General features: G+C 43.6%; 1 protein-coding gene across 1 annotated transcript; it reads left to right on the forward strand.

Annotated features, from left to right (window-relative positions):
- Positions 1 to 4,689: 4,689 nt before the first annotated feature.
- On the forward strand, positions 4,690 to 7,163 carry ier5l (immediate early response 5-like). The gene has a single exon (XM_058056900.1). It carries the CDS (start codon positions 4,783 to 4,785, stop codon positions 5,599 to 5,601), a length of 819 nt encoding a protein of 272 aa, XP_057912883.1. The 5' UTR covers positions 4,690 to 4,782; the 3' UTR covers positions 5,602 to 7,163.
- The last annotated feature ends 9,567 nt before the right edge of the window (positions 7,164 to 16,730 follow it).

Below are 16,730 nucleotides of genomic sequence, written 5' to 3' on the forward strand. Positions count from 1 at the left end.
CCACAATATGCGTACATATATACAGTATGTACAACATTTGTTTGGGTGTGGCTTAATCCTTGGCCGAGGTCAGCAACAACAAAATAATATTCAAAACCTGTATTGATACATGGTTGTATATTTATTTGGTATACATTTCAGGTGTCAAGTTGCTATGTGATGAATTTAGTATTCTTTGTAACACCATGTGTCAGCTGTTATATTGAATAAAGACCCCCTGAAATTCCCAATGGGTCGACAAGCTTGTTGTGAGTTTTTTCATAGCTCATGATTGGCTCCTCTCAAAAAAAGAGCTACCTGATCCTCCCTGATTCGTGCGTGCCACAATATGTGTACATATATACAGTATGTACAACATTTGTTTGGGTGTGGCTTATGTATATACTGGAATTTAGGGGAATTTCTACATCCCATGTTCATCCTGAGTAAATCCTTGGTCGAGGTCAGCAACAACAAAAAAATATTTAAAACCCATATTGGTACATGGTTGTATATTTATTTGGTATAAATTTCAGGTGTCAAGTTGCTGTGTGATGAATTTAGTATTCTTTGTACACTAGAATTTAGGGTAATTTCTACATCCTGAGCTCATGGATCATCCTACATTATCACTCATTTAAAAGAAGTCGGTCTGCAACCTTCCTATGGAAATACAAGCTGCACAGCAACCGCCGTTGAAGAGATTCGGCATTGAGGGGAAATTTGAATGCATTGGCGTTTGTGCATTCAAACACAATTTAGTTCCAAATGTGAAAACTGTAAATAGTACATGGTGTTGTAATTGAAAAGAAATTATTTTCATGTTAAATGTAAAATATTTTTTGTGTTGTTTATGTCGTGGCATAGTTGTTTATATATTTGGGCAAAATTTGTGTCAAAGTAAAAGTCACGCTTGAAATTTATCTTTTTTTCCATTTTTGTTGAGAACTGATATTTTGCTGAAACTTGTCAATGTTCTACTGCTGATTTCTAAAGAATATAAGAAAGATGAGTCTAATCTGTATATACCATGTCTATATAGCCCCGGAACACAACATTCTGTATACCTTGAAAAATCAGTCCAAATAATTAAAAATGGCTTTAGAAAACTGTCTGGGATTGAATGAGTTAATAAGCATGTGAGGCATATTTGGGCATTAATCCTGGACTATGTCAGACTCATGAGTAAACAATGGCAATTGAAGAGCGAAGGGTTCTAAAGTTGAGTCTAATCTGATGATGATTATAACGCTCACTTTTATAGCAAATGATCCAAAATCAGTGGAGAACGTCATGCTAAAAAAAGGGTTTGGAGGGAGGGGGGTTAAAAAAGACGTTTTTATGGGTGTATTAATTACTCGCCATGGTGGTCTTGGAGTCTAACTCTGGCAACATTCATTCATTCATTTTCTACCGCTTATCCTCACGAGGGTGGCGGGGGTGCTGGAGCCTATCCCAGCTGACTTCGGGCGAAAAGCGGGGTACACCCTGGACTGGTGGCCAGCCAATCACAGGGCACATATAGACAAACAACCATTCACACTCACATTCATACCTATGGACAATTTGGAGTCGCCAATTAACCTAGCATGTTTTTGGAATGTGGGAGGAAACCGGAGTACTCGGAGAAAACCCACGCATGCACGGGGAGAACATGCAAACTCCACACAGAGATGGACGAGGGTGGAACTGAACCCTGGTCTTCTAGCTGTGAGGTCTGCGCACTAACCACTCGACCACCGCGCCGCCCATTATTATTATTATTATTATTATTATTATTATTATTATTATTATTATTATTATTATTATTATTATTATTATTATTATTATTATTATTATTATTATTATTATTATTATTATTATTATTTCTTCGGGCGAGAGGCGGGGTACACCCCGGACTGGTGGCCAGCCAATCACAGGGCACATATAGACAAACAACCATTCACACTCACATTCATACCAATGGACAATTTGGAGTCGCTAATTAACCTAGCATGTTTTTGGAATGTGGGAAAACCCACGCATGCACGGGGAGAACATGCAAACTCTACACAGAGATGGCTGAGGGTGGAATCGAACGCCGGTCTCCTAGCTGTGTGGCCTGCGCGCTAACCACAGTCATGGCAAAAAGACATAATGTAAAAATCCATGGAAATCATCTTATTTTCATCCTAAATACTTTTGAGAAACTGAGTTTCTGAACCAGAAACAGATCCATGCCGCAATGTGTCTCCTTCACAATCCTCCATCTTGTGAGTTGTGATTTTCCATCACCGAGGTTATCATCTACCTCCTCTAAGACAATTTTTTAAAACTGCGCCTGCTGCCACTCTGTGTCACACCTTGATTATTCAACCATTCCAATTAGCCGCCATGCTGCATGCAGACGCTGTCGTCCAGAGGAGCGGCCATGTTCTCCTTCCCTCCATCCTGCATGGAAAGAAGGTTTGGCTCTGCAGGCTATGAAGTCACTTTCTACTGTGGGGGAGAATTTAGGAGCGGTAAGAAAATACTAATCACGCAGCAGAAAACTAGAGCTGTACTGGCCTCTACAGGTTTAGCGCAGGTTATTGCACTCATTTGGCAAACGTTTGAAGCTGTGATTGATCTGGAGGAGACCACTGCAATGCTGATGCTGGTGGTATTGCTCCTCATCTTTCCAGTCACCAAGTACTTGTTCCTGTTCCACCTTCATTATCCAGACCACAAGATGTGGAGCAGGTCTACCGGCACGCATTTCTTGCATTTAAGAGTTTTTTCTCTTTTTGTGCTTGTGTTTGTTTCTTTGCAGATGAACGACACAATGGGCAGCTGGGGGGGGGGGGGCAGAGAAGGGAGAGATTTGTGCACTGCCGTACTTCCATTTAGCCTTTTGAGTGCGAAAGTGCGTCCACACTGAAAAGTATACCCGGATGGTGAGTGTGCAGTGATGGACACCCCTGGAAGCAGAAGGGGAGGGGCGGGGCGGCGTCATATCTGCCTCATTTGAAGCAGTGGGGGCCACGCAATACAGAATAAATAGCAAAAAATAAAGCTGGACACTTTTTGATGAGATGTTGGCGATATTATTGCATTTTAATATATATAATGTATATATGTAAATTAATTCATAAATAAATAATTCAAATTATTTTTACATTATAAAACAAAATAAAAATATAAATATATATATATATATCACAATCCATTTTTTTTTAATTATTTATTTTTATTACATTAAAAAAATATATATTTGTTCTTCTTAATAGTAAAATATATGCAGTATGTCCAGACTTAAGGGACACACTGTACTGCAATATTTTGTAATTAATAAAGAATTCAATTAGATGAAGAAAATATGAAAAAAATATATTTATAGCATCCTAAATTGTATTTATTTTAGAATTGTATGCACGCTTGGCGATGTATCCATGACACATTAACAAAAATAATTACAATAATTACTTATTTTAACAATAAAAATAAAAGTACATTGGAACTGTATATATATATATTTTACATATATTACATATGAATGTACATTTGATTATGTCTTGCAGCTGGCCGATGAATGTTTCAGTTTTCCCCCAGGTGGATTGGTAGCCGGACACCCAGGAGTTTTGGGTTTTGGGCTGAGACCGCTGCCCCCAGCGACTCGACCCCCAATAAGCCAAAGAAAATGGAAGGATGGAATATTTGATATTTGCTTTTGTTTCTTTGTAAATGTTCCCCTCATAATTTTATCATTTTATTCCCATAATATTATAACTTGCCCCCCAACCTGATTTTCCAAGAATTCCAACATTATTTTGTTTTGTTTCTCATAATATTACAGCACTGTGAAAACAGATTTTTTTTCTTTATTATTACAACTCTGGGATACTAAAATGACATTATTGTTCCTCATAATATTACCACTTTATTCTGGTAAAATGTATTTTCTTGTAATATTTTGACTTTATTTTGGGGAAATTGATTCAGGTTTTTTTTTTTTTCAATTTCTGCTTCGTCGTGTCTTTCATCGTGTCTTTTAAAATGTCAATGTTATTCTCATAATGTTACTTTTTACTTAAATAATTTTTTACTACTTTAAACAATGTCTTTTTACTGAATTGTTATTATTTTCATGTGAATATTTAAACTTTATTGTACAACATGATGACATTTTATCTAAATATTATGGTATTATTCAAATAAAAATACGACTTTGACTTAATTCTTCCAAATTTGCAAATGTTTTTTTTTAAAGGTTTATTTAGTTTTATTTAAAATGGGCCCCGGGCCACACTTTGGTGACCCCTGCATGCAGCGACCAGAGACACATTGTGTTGTATTAAAAGTGATATAACGCGGATTAGCCTGTAGCTATTGAAGCTAAATGTGTTTTAAAATGACACACGCGTGAAGGTGTGTTGTGTTGTGTTACTTATAGCAACACGTCTACCCGGAAGAGCCGGTTAGCACATCCAGCAACGAGGAAGTGTTTGTTTCTTGGAACTTTCAGTTATGGCGCTGAAATGAGGACATTCCTGTTCGACGGCCTGCCTGGAATTTGAATAGCGCCGAGGAACCGCCGGAAGCTGATTGGTGGAGAAGGACGCGGTGGCGAAGCGAGGTCCTGTCAATCAACGCATTCCTCCGCACATGATTGGTTTCCTCGGCGGGGGCGGGACACGCGGCTGCTTTTATATAGTGTGGCTTCACGGCATCTGCAGATGATTGCTAGCCGGGGCTCAGAGGAGGAGCGTTGCGTCCGATGTTCCTCCACAGAGCTGACTTCTCCTCCATCTTCAAGCTAAAAGTCACCGAGGGAAAGTCACGATAATGATCAACACAGCGGAATGCGCCGTGGACGCGCAAAGCTTGATCTCCATCTCCCTCATGAAGATCCACAACTCCAGGACGCAGCGAGGAGGCATCAAGCTGCACAAGAACCTGCTGGTCTCCTACGTGCTGAGGAACGCCAGACAGCTTTACATCAAGGAGAAGTACGCGGAGATCTACAGGATGCAGCAGTACGAGGAGGTGATGACGGTGTGCAACGAGATCCAGGAGCTGGACCCGCTGGACGTGGACGAAGCCGACAACGAGGAGCAGACGCGGGAGGCTTGCTGCGGCGAAGACGCGGCGCAGCACGGACGGGCGGCGGGCGCTCTCTCCGGTAAAGAACCGGAGCCCTCCTACTACAGAAGCTGCTGCATGGACGTCTCCGTTGCGCCGCACGGCGACCAGATCCCCGCCGACAACTGCAACCAAACCACCGTGCTGGACCTGGACACGCATGTGGTGACGACAGTGGAGAACGGATACCTCCACCAGGACTGCCGCTGCTGTGACGCGCCCCAGACCGGCCAGGGCGCGCAGTCGCCGGGAAAGAAGCGGAAGGTTGACGCCGGTGCTTGTGGACTGTGCGAGGCGGAGGAAGCTTCCGAGTTTTCCGCCTCACGCAAACGGCCCAAACGCGACGAGTACTCCTACTGCAACCCGGACTACACGGACACCTCCAACATCTCCAACCTGATCTCCATCTTCGGCTCGGGGTTTTCGGGGCTGCTGAGCAGGCAGGCGGACTTGGAGCAGATCTGCAGCAAACAAGCGCTGGCCAGCCTGGGAGCATGGACCCGGGCCATCGTGGCCTTTTGAAGCAAAACAAACACCAATAACATGCTTCGCTCTTGTGGGCGAAACTGGCGACGGTAGAAGGTCCCCGATGGGTCCCTCGTGGTTCTACGGGGTGGTCTTACTTGGGTCTGACGTGGTCTGGTAGTAAGAGGTCTGGTCACAACACACAAATGCAGGGTGCTTCTTCAGATGTTCTGTAGGTGGAGACATTTGAAAAGATGAGTGAAGCTCCCCGAACGTTGGGGAACTTCACGGGAACCCTCGTGGGCCGTGAAGAACATCTTCACACGTCTTGGTGACCAGCTAAGCTGGTTCGGTTCATTCAACAGTCCGGTCACTCATTCAAATGGTCCAAATGGAACAGTGAGTCGTGTTATTGTTCAACATGTGGTACAGCTGGGGTGTCCAAAGTGCGGCTCGGGGGCTAGGTTTGGTCGCCATGTATTCCAAAACTACAATTACAAAAAAAGCATATCTAAGTGAGGAGAAAAGTTGGAAAAAATATATTTTTGTCCTTTTTTTATTTTATTTTAATTTGGTTGTTTTTGATTGGTTTGTTTATTTCATTTTAATTTTTTTTTTTTGACATTTTGGGTTCATATTTGTTAGTTTTGATAATTTTTTAAAAACATTTATTTCATGTGTTTTTGTTGAATATTTTTTTTATTAAAGTTTGATTTAAATTTTTTTTAGTATTTTGGCTTTAATTAAATTTTTATTCATTTTTTGCTTGTTCATTTTTTTTAGTTTATTAATCTGATTTGATTTCTAAAAATGTATTTTTATTTTTCGATTGGTCTATAAAAAGTAGTTGAATATCATGAAAAAAAATATTTTTTTATTGCTGATGACAAAACAAATCATTTTTTCTTTCAGAATAAGCCGCAGGATGCTAAAAGGGAACCCTGCGCCCCACAAATGGCCCCGGGGCCATACTTTGGACACCCCAGCCATACAAGACGAGAGCATAAAGGAGTTTATTTTTACGTAAAGACGATGAAATGTAAAGGTGTGAGAGTGGTTGCATATACACAGTATATATATATTTACAGTATACATATACAGTATATATGTGTACATGTGCGTCACTTCCGTTGCCTTAAACACACACAAACACACACACACTGCTAGAAATAGCAAGTTGGTACACAACGTGACTGAATGTCTTGTGTTCTTTGTCCCTGATGTCCTTGAAGCGGACGTTGCGAGCAGTTGAAATGCTGGCATTGAAAAGGCAACAATCAAATCCTTCAAGTTATGTGAGGACTTCCATCTTTGTTCACCATGTTTTCTACAACTCAAGGTCATGGTTCCGATCCGTCTTTACTGTTTTGTACAACAAGAATCCCAGAAGTCCTTTTGTTTTAAAAAGGCAAAGTCATGATTTAGCCATAAGATGACCAACATCCATGCATTAGCTTTATCAGTAATGTGTGTGTGTGCCAAAATAAAGAGAGTGTGCTACCATTCTCCACATATTTTGTTGATATTCTGGTATTTTTCTGCTTTTAAAAAAATGTATATTGCCGGGTAAAACTGTTATTAAACTATTTGTAAAAAACCAAAAAGTATCTTAATAAAAAAATGACAATTTTAATCACATCTGTGATTATAAGAGCTTTTCCTCCTTTTCTTCTTCTATTTTAATAAAATATTTAATTATTATATGTATGTATATTAATAGAAATACATATATAATTCAATGAATACATTAACATTTATATATTATTTATTCATACACTACACATATTAATAAAAATGTATATATTACATCAAATATATAAATAAATGAGACTTTATGTCCAGACTTTAGGGATAGTACATTGTTGGTTTAATAGAAAGTTTGTTTTGTTGAAAAGGAATCAAGCCTAGGATAATTTTTTTTTTTCCATGTCCAATCCAACGTGATTTGATAAATGACTTCTGACCTTTTCCAGCAAATTGCACGGCCTTCTGCAAAAGCTGACAAACAGCGTGTTGTTTTCTTCAGCTCACATTTCTCCATACTCGCGTCACATGATGAGCATAAAAGCCCAGGGGAAAAAAGTTCATAGAGAAAAATAGAATAATGCATTTGATATTCTTCACATTTTTATCTCTGTAATAAACACATTTTAATTTCATACATGAATTATTGATGTTATTTACTTAAGACACCTGTGACTTAGATCATTAGATTGAATAACTTTCAATTTACTACATTGTATTCTTCCTCTTTTTTTTGCCACAAATACTGTATACAGAGATTTTTCACGCCAACTAAGTAAAACACTTCATCATTTTTGGTTCCACGTGCACTCAAGTGCTCCTTCCTGCCATCTTTCTCCGGCTTGAAAAAGTCTTGTTATCTCTGCAGTGTGCCACTTGGTGGTGTTCTTTAAAATCAATGAATGCTGACACCACCACGGATGCACAAGACAAACTCACCCTTCTACCGGGTGGGGGTGGACGCACTGATGTAGTGGAACAGACATGCATTATACACACAAAAAAACCCAGTTGCATTTAATAAATAGTTAATTAGTATATTGAAAAATAATACATTAAATAATACTTTAAAAAAATAATTAAAATAACACAAAAAAGTATTAAATAAAATATCACAAATAAAAAATACATAGAAAATACATAAAAAATTAAAAAATATAATTTTACCACTTCTAAGAATTATTGTTATGAGTATATTAGTATAATCAATAATTGTTACATATGATTGGACTTAAATTAAACCAAACTGCAATTAATTAATTTAAATATATAATATAATAATAATTAATTCATATTAATGATATATATAATGGGTGGTCGAGTTGTTAGCGCGCAGACCTCACAGCTAGGACACCAGGGTTCAATTCCACCCTCGGCCATTTCTGTGTGGAGTTTGCATGTTCTTCCCGTGCATGCGTGGGTTTTCTCCGGGTACTCCGGTTTCCTCCCACATTCCAAAAACATGCTAGGTTAATTAGCGACTCCAAATTGTCCATAGGTATGAATGTGAGTGTGAATGGTTGTTTGTCTATATGTGCCCTGTGATTGGCTGGCCACCAGTCCAGGGTGTACCCCGCCTCTTGCCCAAAGACAGCTGGGATAGGCTCCAGCAACCCCCGCGACCCTTGTGAGGAAAAGCGGTAGAAAATGAATGAATGAATACGTATATATAATATATTACCCCTCTGTGAATCACCACCTGATTGTGGTGGAGGGGTTTGAGTGCCCGAGTGATCGGAGGAGCTATGTTGTCTGGGGCTATATGCCCCTGGTAGGGTCTCTCATGGCAAACAGGTCCGGGGTGACGGGACAGACCAAGAGTGATTCAGAAGACCCTTATGAATAAAAACAAGAGGAGGAACCGTACCTTGCCCGGATGTGGGATACCGGGGCTTCACCCTGGAGCCACGCCCGGGGGAGGGGCTCGCAGGCGAGCCTGGTGGCCGGGCCTTCACCCCTGGGGCACAAGAAGCCACACAGGATCTCCCCCTCGTAGACCCCCCACCTACGGGGGCAAGCAAAAGGGTCCGGTGCATTGTGTGTTGGGTGGCGGTCAAGGGCGGGTGCCTGGGCGACCTGGTCTTTGGTAGCCAAATCTGGTTCTTGGGACATGGAATGTCACTTCTCTGGGGGGGAAAGAACCTGAACTTGTGCGAGAGGTTGAGATATTCCGATTAGACATAGTCGGACTCACCTCAACCCACAGTTTGGGTTCCGGAAACAAAATCCTCGAGAGGGGCTGGACCTTGTTCTACTCTGGAGTTGCTGCAGGGGAGAGGCGGCGAGCTGGTGTGGGCTTATTAATAGCCCCCCGGCTTGGTGCCTCTGTGTTGGAGTCAGCCCCGGTAAACGAGAGGGTCATTTCCCTACGCCTTCGGGCTGGGGAAAGGGTCCTGCCTGCCATTTGTGTGTACACGCCAAATGGCAGTTCGGGGTACCCAGCCTTCTTGGAGTCCATCAGGGGGGTTCTGGAGAGCACCCCAGCTAGTGACTGCGTCGTTCTACTGTGAGACTTCAAAGCCTCTGTGGGCAATGACAGTGTGACCTGGAGGGGCGTGATTGGGAGGAATGGCCTCCCTGATCTGAACCCGTGCGGTGTGACGTTACTGGACTTCTGTGCGAACCACAGTTTGGCCATAACTAACACCATGTTCGAACATAGGGATGTCCATAAGTGCACTTGGCACCAGGACACCCTTGGCCGCAGGTCTATGATGGACTTTGTCGTCGTATCATCGGACCTGCGTCAGCATGTTCTGCTTCCAGGGGGAGGACCGGGATATTGAGTCCGAATGGGCCATATTCCGTGCCTCCATTGCTGAGGCAGCTTACTGGAGCTGCGGCCGCAAGGCCCGATAGTGGACACCATAGGTCAGGGCCGCCGTCAAGCTGAAGAAGGAGTCCTGTCAGCATGGATGGCTTGTGGGACTCCGGAAGCGGCTGACAGGTACCGTTGGGCGAAACGGCTTCGGCGGCAAAAACTCGGGTGTGGGATGAATTCGGTGAGGCCATGGAGCACGACTTTCGGTCGGCCTCGTAGAAGTTCTGGCAAACCGTCTGGCGCCTCAGAAAAGAGAAGCAGTGCCCGGTCCACACTGTTTACAGTGTAGACGGGGGCCTGCTGACCTCGACTGGGGATGTAGTCGGACGGTGGAAGGAATACTTTGAGGCCCTTCTCAATCCCACTGACATTCCTTCCATAGAGGAGTCTGAGGACACACACGTGGACAGTGCCATCACCGTGGCTGAGATATCTGGGGTGGTCAAAACGCTCCTTAGTGGCAAAGCTCTGAGGGTGGATGAGTTCCGCCCAGAATTCCTCAAAGCTCTGAATGTTGAGGGACTGTCTTGGCTGGCACGTCTCTTCAACATTGCGTGGAAGTCGGGAACAGTACCTTTGGACAGTACCGAGGGTGGTGGTCCCCCTTTTCAAGAAGGGTGACCGGAGGGTGTGTTCCAACGATAGGGGATCACACTCCTCTGCCTCCCTGGGAAAGTCTATTTCAGGGTGCTGGAGAGAAGGGTACGACCGTTGGTCGAACCTCTTATACAAGAGGTCCAATGCGGTTTTCGTCCTGGTCGTGGAACACTGGACCAGCTCTACACCCTCACAAGGGTGCTTGAAGGTGCATGGGAGTTTGCCCAACCAGTCTACATGTGTTTTGTGGACCTGGAAAAGGCATTCAACCGTGGCCCTTAGTGGCGTCCTTTGGGGGGTGCTCCGGGTGTACGGGATTGGTGGTGCGCTACTATGTGCTATTCGGTCCTTGTACAAACAGGGCAGGAGCCTGGTTCGCATTGCCAGTAGTAAGTCGAGCCTGTTTCCGGTAAACGTTGACCTCCGCCAAGGCTGCCCTTTGTCACCGATTCTGTTCACAATTTTCATGGACAGAATATCTAGGCGCAGCCAAGGTGTTGAGGGAGTCCGGTTCAGGGGCCTTAGAATCTCGTCTCTGCTATTTGCAGATGATGTGGTTCTTATGGCACATCGAGAGGAGTCAGTTGAGGTGGCTCGGGCATCTAGTCCAGATGCCTCCCGGACGCCTCCCTGGTGAGGTGTATGGGTGTATTTGCCCTGTCTGGCAAAGTCCCCGGGGCAGACCTAGGACATGCTGGAGGGATTATGTCTCACAGCTGGCCTGGGAACGCCTTGGTGTCCTCCCGGTGGAGCTGGAGGAGGTGGCCGGGGACCGGGAAGTCTGGGCTTCCCTAGTAAGACTGCTGCCCCCGCGACCCAGACCAGGATAAGCGGAGGAAAATGGATGGATGGAATAATATATTAAAGTGAAGAAATTGAAGTTAACAAAAGATAGTATTTATTTGTATTATCCATATTCCATAAAACCACCCATCCATTTTCTATGCCGCTTATCCTCACTTGGGTCTGCTGGAGCCTATCCCAGCTGTCTTCAGGCGAGAGGCGGGGTACACCCTGGACTGGTGGCCAGCCAATCACAGGGCACATATAGACAAACAACCATTCACACTCACATTCATACCTATGGACAATTTGGAGTCGATAATTAACCTAGCATGTTTTTGGAATGTGGGAGGAAACCGGAGTACCCGGAGAAAACCCACGTATGCACGGGGAGAACATGCAAACTCCACACACACGCCATGTCCAAGTGGAGAATCAAACCCTGATCTTCCCGATCTTGTGACTGTGTGGCCAACATGCTAACTACTTTGCACCGTGCGGCCTTTTGCAGGAATACAAAAGATATTTTCTCTTTTATAATTGTACACTATATGTATTTTGCCTATATGTCCAGACTTATGGTAGACTACAATTATAGTATATGACTTTAAATGAGTTTGTGTCATGAAATGTTTGGACTTTGTTTTTTGTTTCACGTTGCACACACGCTCCTGACAACAGGGAAAGGAACGCAACCTGACAGCTTTCATTCCCTTTTTTGCAAAAAGACTATTTACTTTTCCTTTTCTCTTTCTTAAAAATGGGAACATTAGACAAGGAAGACATACTTTTAGTGTGGCTAATATGATACATTTGTAATAAAAGGTAGTATTCTTTATTTAGCTATGTAGTTCAAATTGTACATGTAACATCCATAGTACAATCAACAATAATATGTGTAGACGTTTCAAGTACTTAATAAAATAGAGTACTAATTTCATGCAAAAATGTACGACTTTAACAATCCTTCATTTGCATTTCATTTTTACGCCAAAGAACTATAGTACTGGCGTAGTGACGCCTCGCCACACCACGGTTTAGTGCAGCGAACATCTGGGCTACAACTGATTTGTCATGGAATGAACCAGTGCTGTCTTGGAACCATGCCTTGCAGACCATTTCTGCCCAGTGTCGAAACACTGACCTTAAGTAAGGCAAGGGAGGCCTGCAGTTCTTCAGATGTTGTGGGGTCTTTTGTGACCTCTTGGATGAGTCGTCGCTGCACTCTTGGGGTCACTTTGGTTGAAGGTTCAAAACTGTTTCACGTTTTGGCCATTTGTGGATGATGGCTCTCACTGTGGTTTGCTGGAGTCCCAAAGCTTTAGAAATGGGACTTATACATTTTCCAGACTGACAGATCTCAATTAATCTCTATTCAGTTACGTTTTAACAGGGGGGCGAGGGGTTGGTGGGTCTACCTAGATGTCTTAGGTCTGCCCGGGTGTCTCCTCCTGGCTGAAAATGCCCAGAAAACCTCACTAAAGTGGCTTGGGTGACTCCAGCGACCCTACCTTGCCTACCTTGTATCTAGGTCTTCAACAGTCTACGGTCTTTCAACCCCTTGCACCCCTTCCCCACCAGGAGGATGATCTTGCATGTTCCAGATTAGGCCACCAAAGACCAGACCACCTTGATGCTCGCCCTTGACTGCCACCCAACACACATTATACCAACCCCTTAGTTTGCCTTCGCCATATATGGTGATGGCCCGATCACCAGAGTCCGTTCCCTGGGCCTCGCTCCAGGTTGAGGCCCCGATGTCCAACGGCCAGACAAGGTCGAGTCTCTTCTTTCGGCTTTTTCCATAAGATCTTCCAAACCACTCTTTGTCTGCCCCGTTGTCTCCTGTCCAGGCGAGGTGCAGTCCCAGACAACATAGTTCTTTCTCAGGCACCCAAACCCATCCACCATCAGGTGGTGTAATTATTTCTGATATTACTATGAGTTTTATTTGTATTTATTGTGATGTTTATTTTCCTGGTGTGATGACAAAAGGACAATACCAGGTGGCACGGTGACATGAGGACGTGGGTGAGGGGGCAGTGACGTGTGTTTTTGTGTGGGAGCTGCTGGGTGGGGGGAAGGCAACAGAATGGGGGGGGGGGGGGGGGGGCATGTGACGGAGAGGAGGGGATGCTTTGTTATCAGAGGGGGGTTGGGGTGTGGGAGAAGAGGAGGGGGGGGGGTTACAGAGCCCACATGTGACAGCAGAAGGAGTGTGTGTGTTGGGGGTGGGGGTCCAGACTGTAGGGAATAGGTGTGGGGTGGGGTGGGGTGGCAGGGGTTGTGGTTCACAGGTCATCCAGGTTGGTGGAGGTCTTGGGGGGGTTGGGGTGTCAGGTAGGGTGGATAAACCTATATTGCTGCTTCCAATAAATCAAACATTCATAGACAAGACAGTTGATAGACAGACGTCTGCCAAGGCCAAACACAAATATGACAGAATATGATAGCATTGTGGTTACAGCAGAAACAATGGACGGAATGCAAATCATCAAAAACTATACAATACTGTACAAATATTCTTGGTTGATCACTTACACTGCAATGTACATTGTGTCATTAACCGGATGTTGCACCCAAAATAGTGACTATACGGTGCTATAGTCGCCATCTTGACTATGTAACAGCATTACTGGGTCAAATAACTTTGAATTTTTTTGGGAGTTTTTGAGACACAGGAAATTAATTTGCGATGTACCGAACATAGTCAGATATGATCTCTTTAAGGAAACAATGGTTGCATTTTAGTGTGGTGGTGGGGGGGGGGGCAGATGTTAAAAAAAATGATATTATTATGACTGTCATCATTTGATACCATAGAAGAAGCTACATTTCTATTTAAACAATAAGCGGATCCAGGAAGTGACCATCGTTTTAATGGTAAAATAGGGCACATGCATGACAGATGAAGTCTTTTCTTCATTGCATATAATTTGCATATAAAAAACTAGGCCACACCCTCGTGTGAATAAATTAAGGGGAGGGGGAGCCTGTGTCTTTGCTGCATTTTGAAGGTGGAGTTCATTCATTCTAACACAAAAAAACAAACCTTCATAAAATGGGCTGTTAATAAAAAAGGCTGTTGGAATACATATTGTATATATAAAGTATGTGTGCGTGTGGGGGGGGGGTTATTCTCCTAAAATATGAAGAAAAACCTTGATAATGCTTTGATTTACACTTTGTCATTTTTACTCATGCATCTCAACATTTTCAGAGCCTCACCATTTTACTTTTTCTGTGCATACATAAACAGTAACAGTTGGGTTGACCAGGATGTGACATAATAGTGTAACAATAGTAACAATAATAGTGTAGTATGTAATGTAAATGTAATGTATATTTTACATAAAAGATCAACTCTTTGTGAGACTCAACATTGTTAGTTAGCACAAGAGTAACATACTTAAAACATTCATTCATTCATTCATTTTGTACCGCTTATACTCGCAGGGGTGCTGGAGCCTATCCCAGCTGTCTTTACCCTGGACTGGTCACCAGCCAATCACAGGGCACATATAGACAAACAACCATTCACACTCACATTCATACCTATGGACAATTTGGATTTTGGAATGTGGGAGGAAACCGGAGTACCCCGGCCGAAGGGTGGAATCAAACTCCGGTCTCCTCGTTGTGTGGCCTGCATGCTACCCACTCGACCGCCGTGCACCCTGGCAAAAAGATATAATGTAAAAATTAATCAAAATCTTCTTATTTTCATCCTAAATACTTTTGAGGAACATGCAAACTCCACACAGAGAGGGTGGAATTTAACTTGGTTCTCCTAGCTGTGAGGCCTGTGCACGAACCACTTGTCCGCAATGCAGCCTCCACGAAAACATTCATTCATTTTCTACCGCTTTTTCCTCATGAAAGTCGCGGGGGTGCTGGAGCCTATCCCAGCTGTCTTGGGGCGAGAGGCAGGGTACACCCTGGACTGGTGGCCAGCCAATCACAGGACACATATAGACAAACAACCATTCACACTCACATTCATACCTATGGACAATTTGGAGTCACCAATTAACCTAGCATGTTTTTGGAATGTGGGAGGAAACCGGAGTACCCGGAGAAAACCCACGCATGCACAGGGAGAACATGCAAACTCCACACAGAGATGGCCGAGGGTGGAATCGAACCCTGGTCCTCCTAGCTGTGAGGTCTGCGCGCTAACCACTCGACCGCCGTGCCGCCCTCCACGAAAACATGATGTACAAAAATAGTTCCTAGGATCAGTAAAAAAAAAAAAATCCTATCGTCATGCGTATCATGGACACTGTGCCATATTTATAATTTTTGTAACATTATCATCATTTTCGTTATTTTGTCTTAATTTTGACGAAAACATTTCTCTGGCAGGCATTGTGAAGTGCAGTGTTTTCCTGTTGAAAAAGCCAGTCATCACCACACAGACAAGGGCCTTCAGTCATGAGGGACGCCCCCCACTGCAACATCTCCACATAGCCAGCTGCCGTTTGACACCCCTGCACATCCTGAAGCTCCATTGGAAGCCATCAGGACCGTCAATATTTGTCATTAGAGAATCAGGGACGGAGCTAACATTGGACAAACACTGGCTATTGCCTGGGGCTCCGAGATCTACAGGGGCCCCCAAGTGTCTCATAAAAAACGATTGATTTTTTTTCTTAAATTCTAACGTACTTACGACTGTTTTAGTCTCAATTCATATGCTGAAAAGTGCCTCTCCCTTCTCATGAAATTAACTATTCATGTTACAGTGAATGTTCAGAAGATGAAAATGAAGCAAGCAAACTTTTGGCCTGGAGTTACCCCCGTAAAAAAAAATAAAAATAAATAAATAAATAAATAAAAAATACTGAAAGTGTCAACCTTTTTCAGTCCCAGCAGCACCACCTCTGTCAGGGTCAGCTGAGGAGAATGCATAGAGATGAAGCTTCTTCTTAAAAGCCTTCTCTCGTTGATGTCGTCAATAGTTATTGGACTGCACCCAGAACCAGTAACAACCTTCATTTGGGCCCAGGTTGGTCCCCTGTCTTGACTGACGACCGATAATATCCTCTTACTGCAACCAACCTCAGCAGCAATATCACATACACACAGATTGAACTCTTTGGTGTGAATGCCAGGCGCCATGTTTGGAGGAAACCAGGCACTGCTCATCACCAGGCCAATACCATCCCTACAGTGAAGCATGGTGGTGGCAGCATCATGCTGTGGGGATGTTTTTCAGCAGCAGGAACTGGCAGACTAGTCAGGATAGAGGGAAAAATGAATGCAGCAATATATAGAGATATCCTGGATGAAAACCTGCTCCAGAGCGCTCTTGACCTCAGGCTGGGGCGAAGGTTCATTTTTCAGCAGGACAACGACCCGAAGCACACAGCCAAGATCTCAAAAGATTGGCTTCAGAACCACTACGTGAATGTCCTGGAGTGGCCCAGCCAGAGTCCAGACTTGAATCCGATCAAACATC

The sequence above is a fragment of the Doryrhamphus excisus genome, chromosome 19 (assembly GCF_030265055.1).
Source record: "Doryrhamphus excisus isolate RoL2022-K1 chromosome 19, RoL_Dexc_1.0, whole genome shotgun sequence".
NCBI lineage: Eukaryota > Metazoa > Chordata > Actinopteri > Syngnathiformes > Syngnathidae > Doryrhamphus > Doryrhamphus excisus.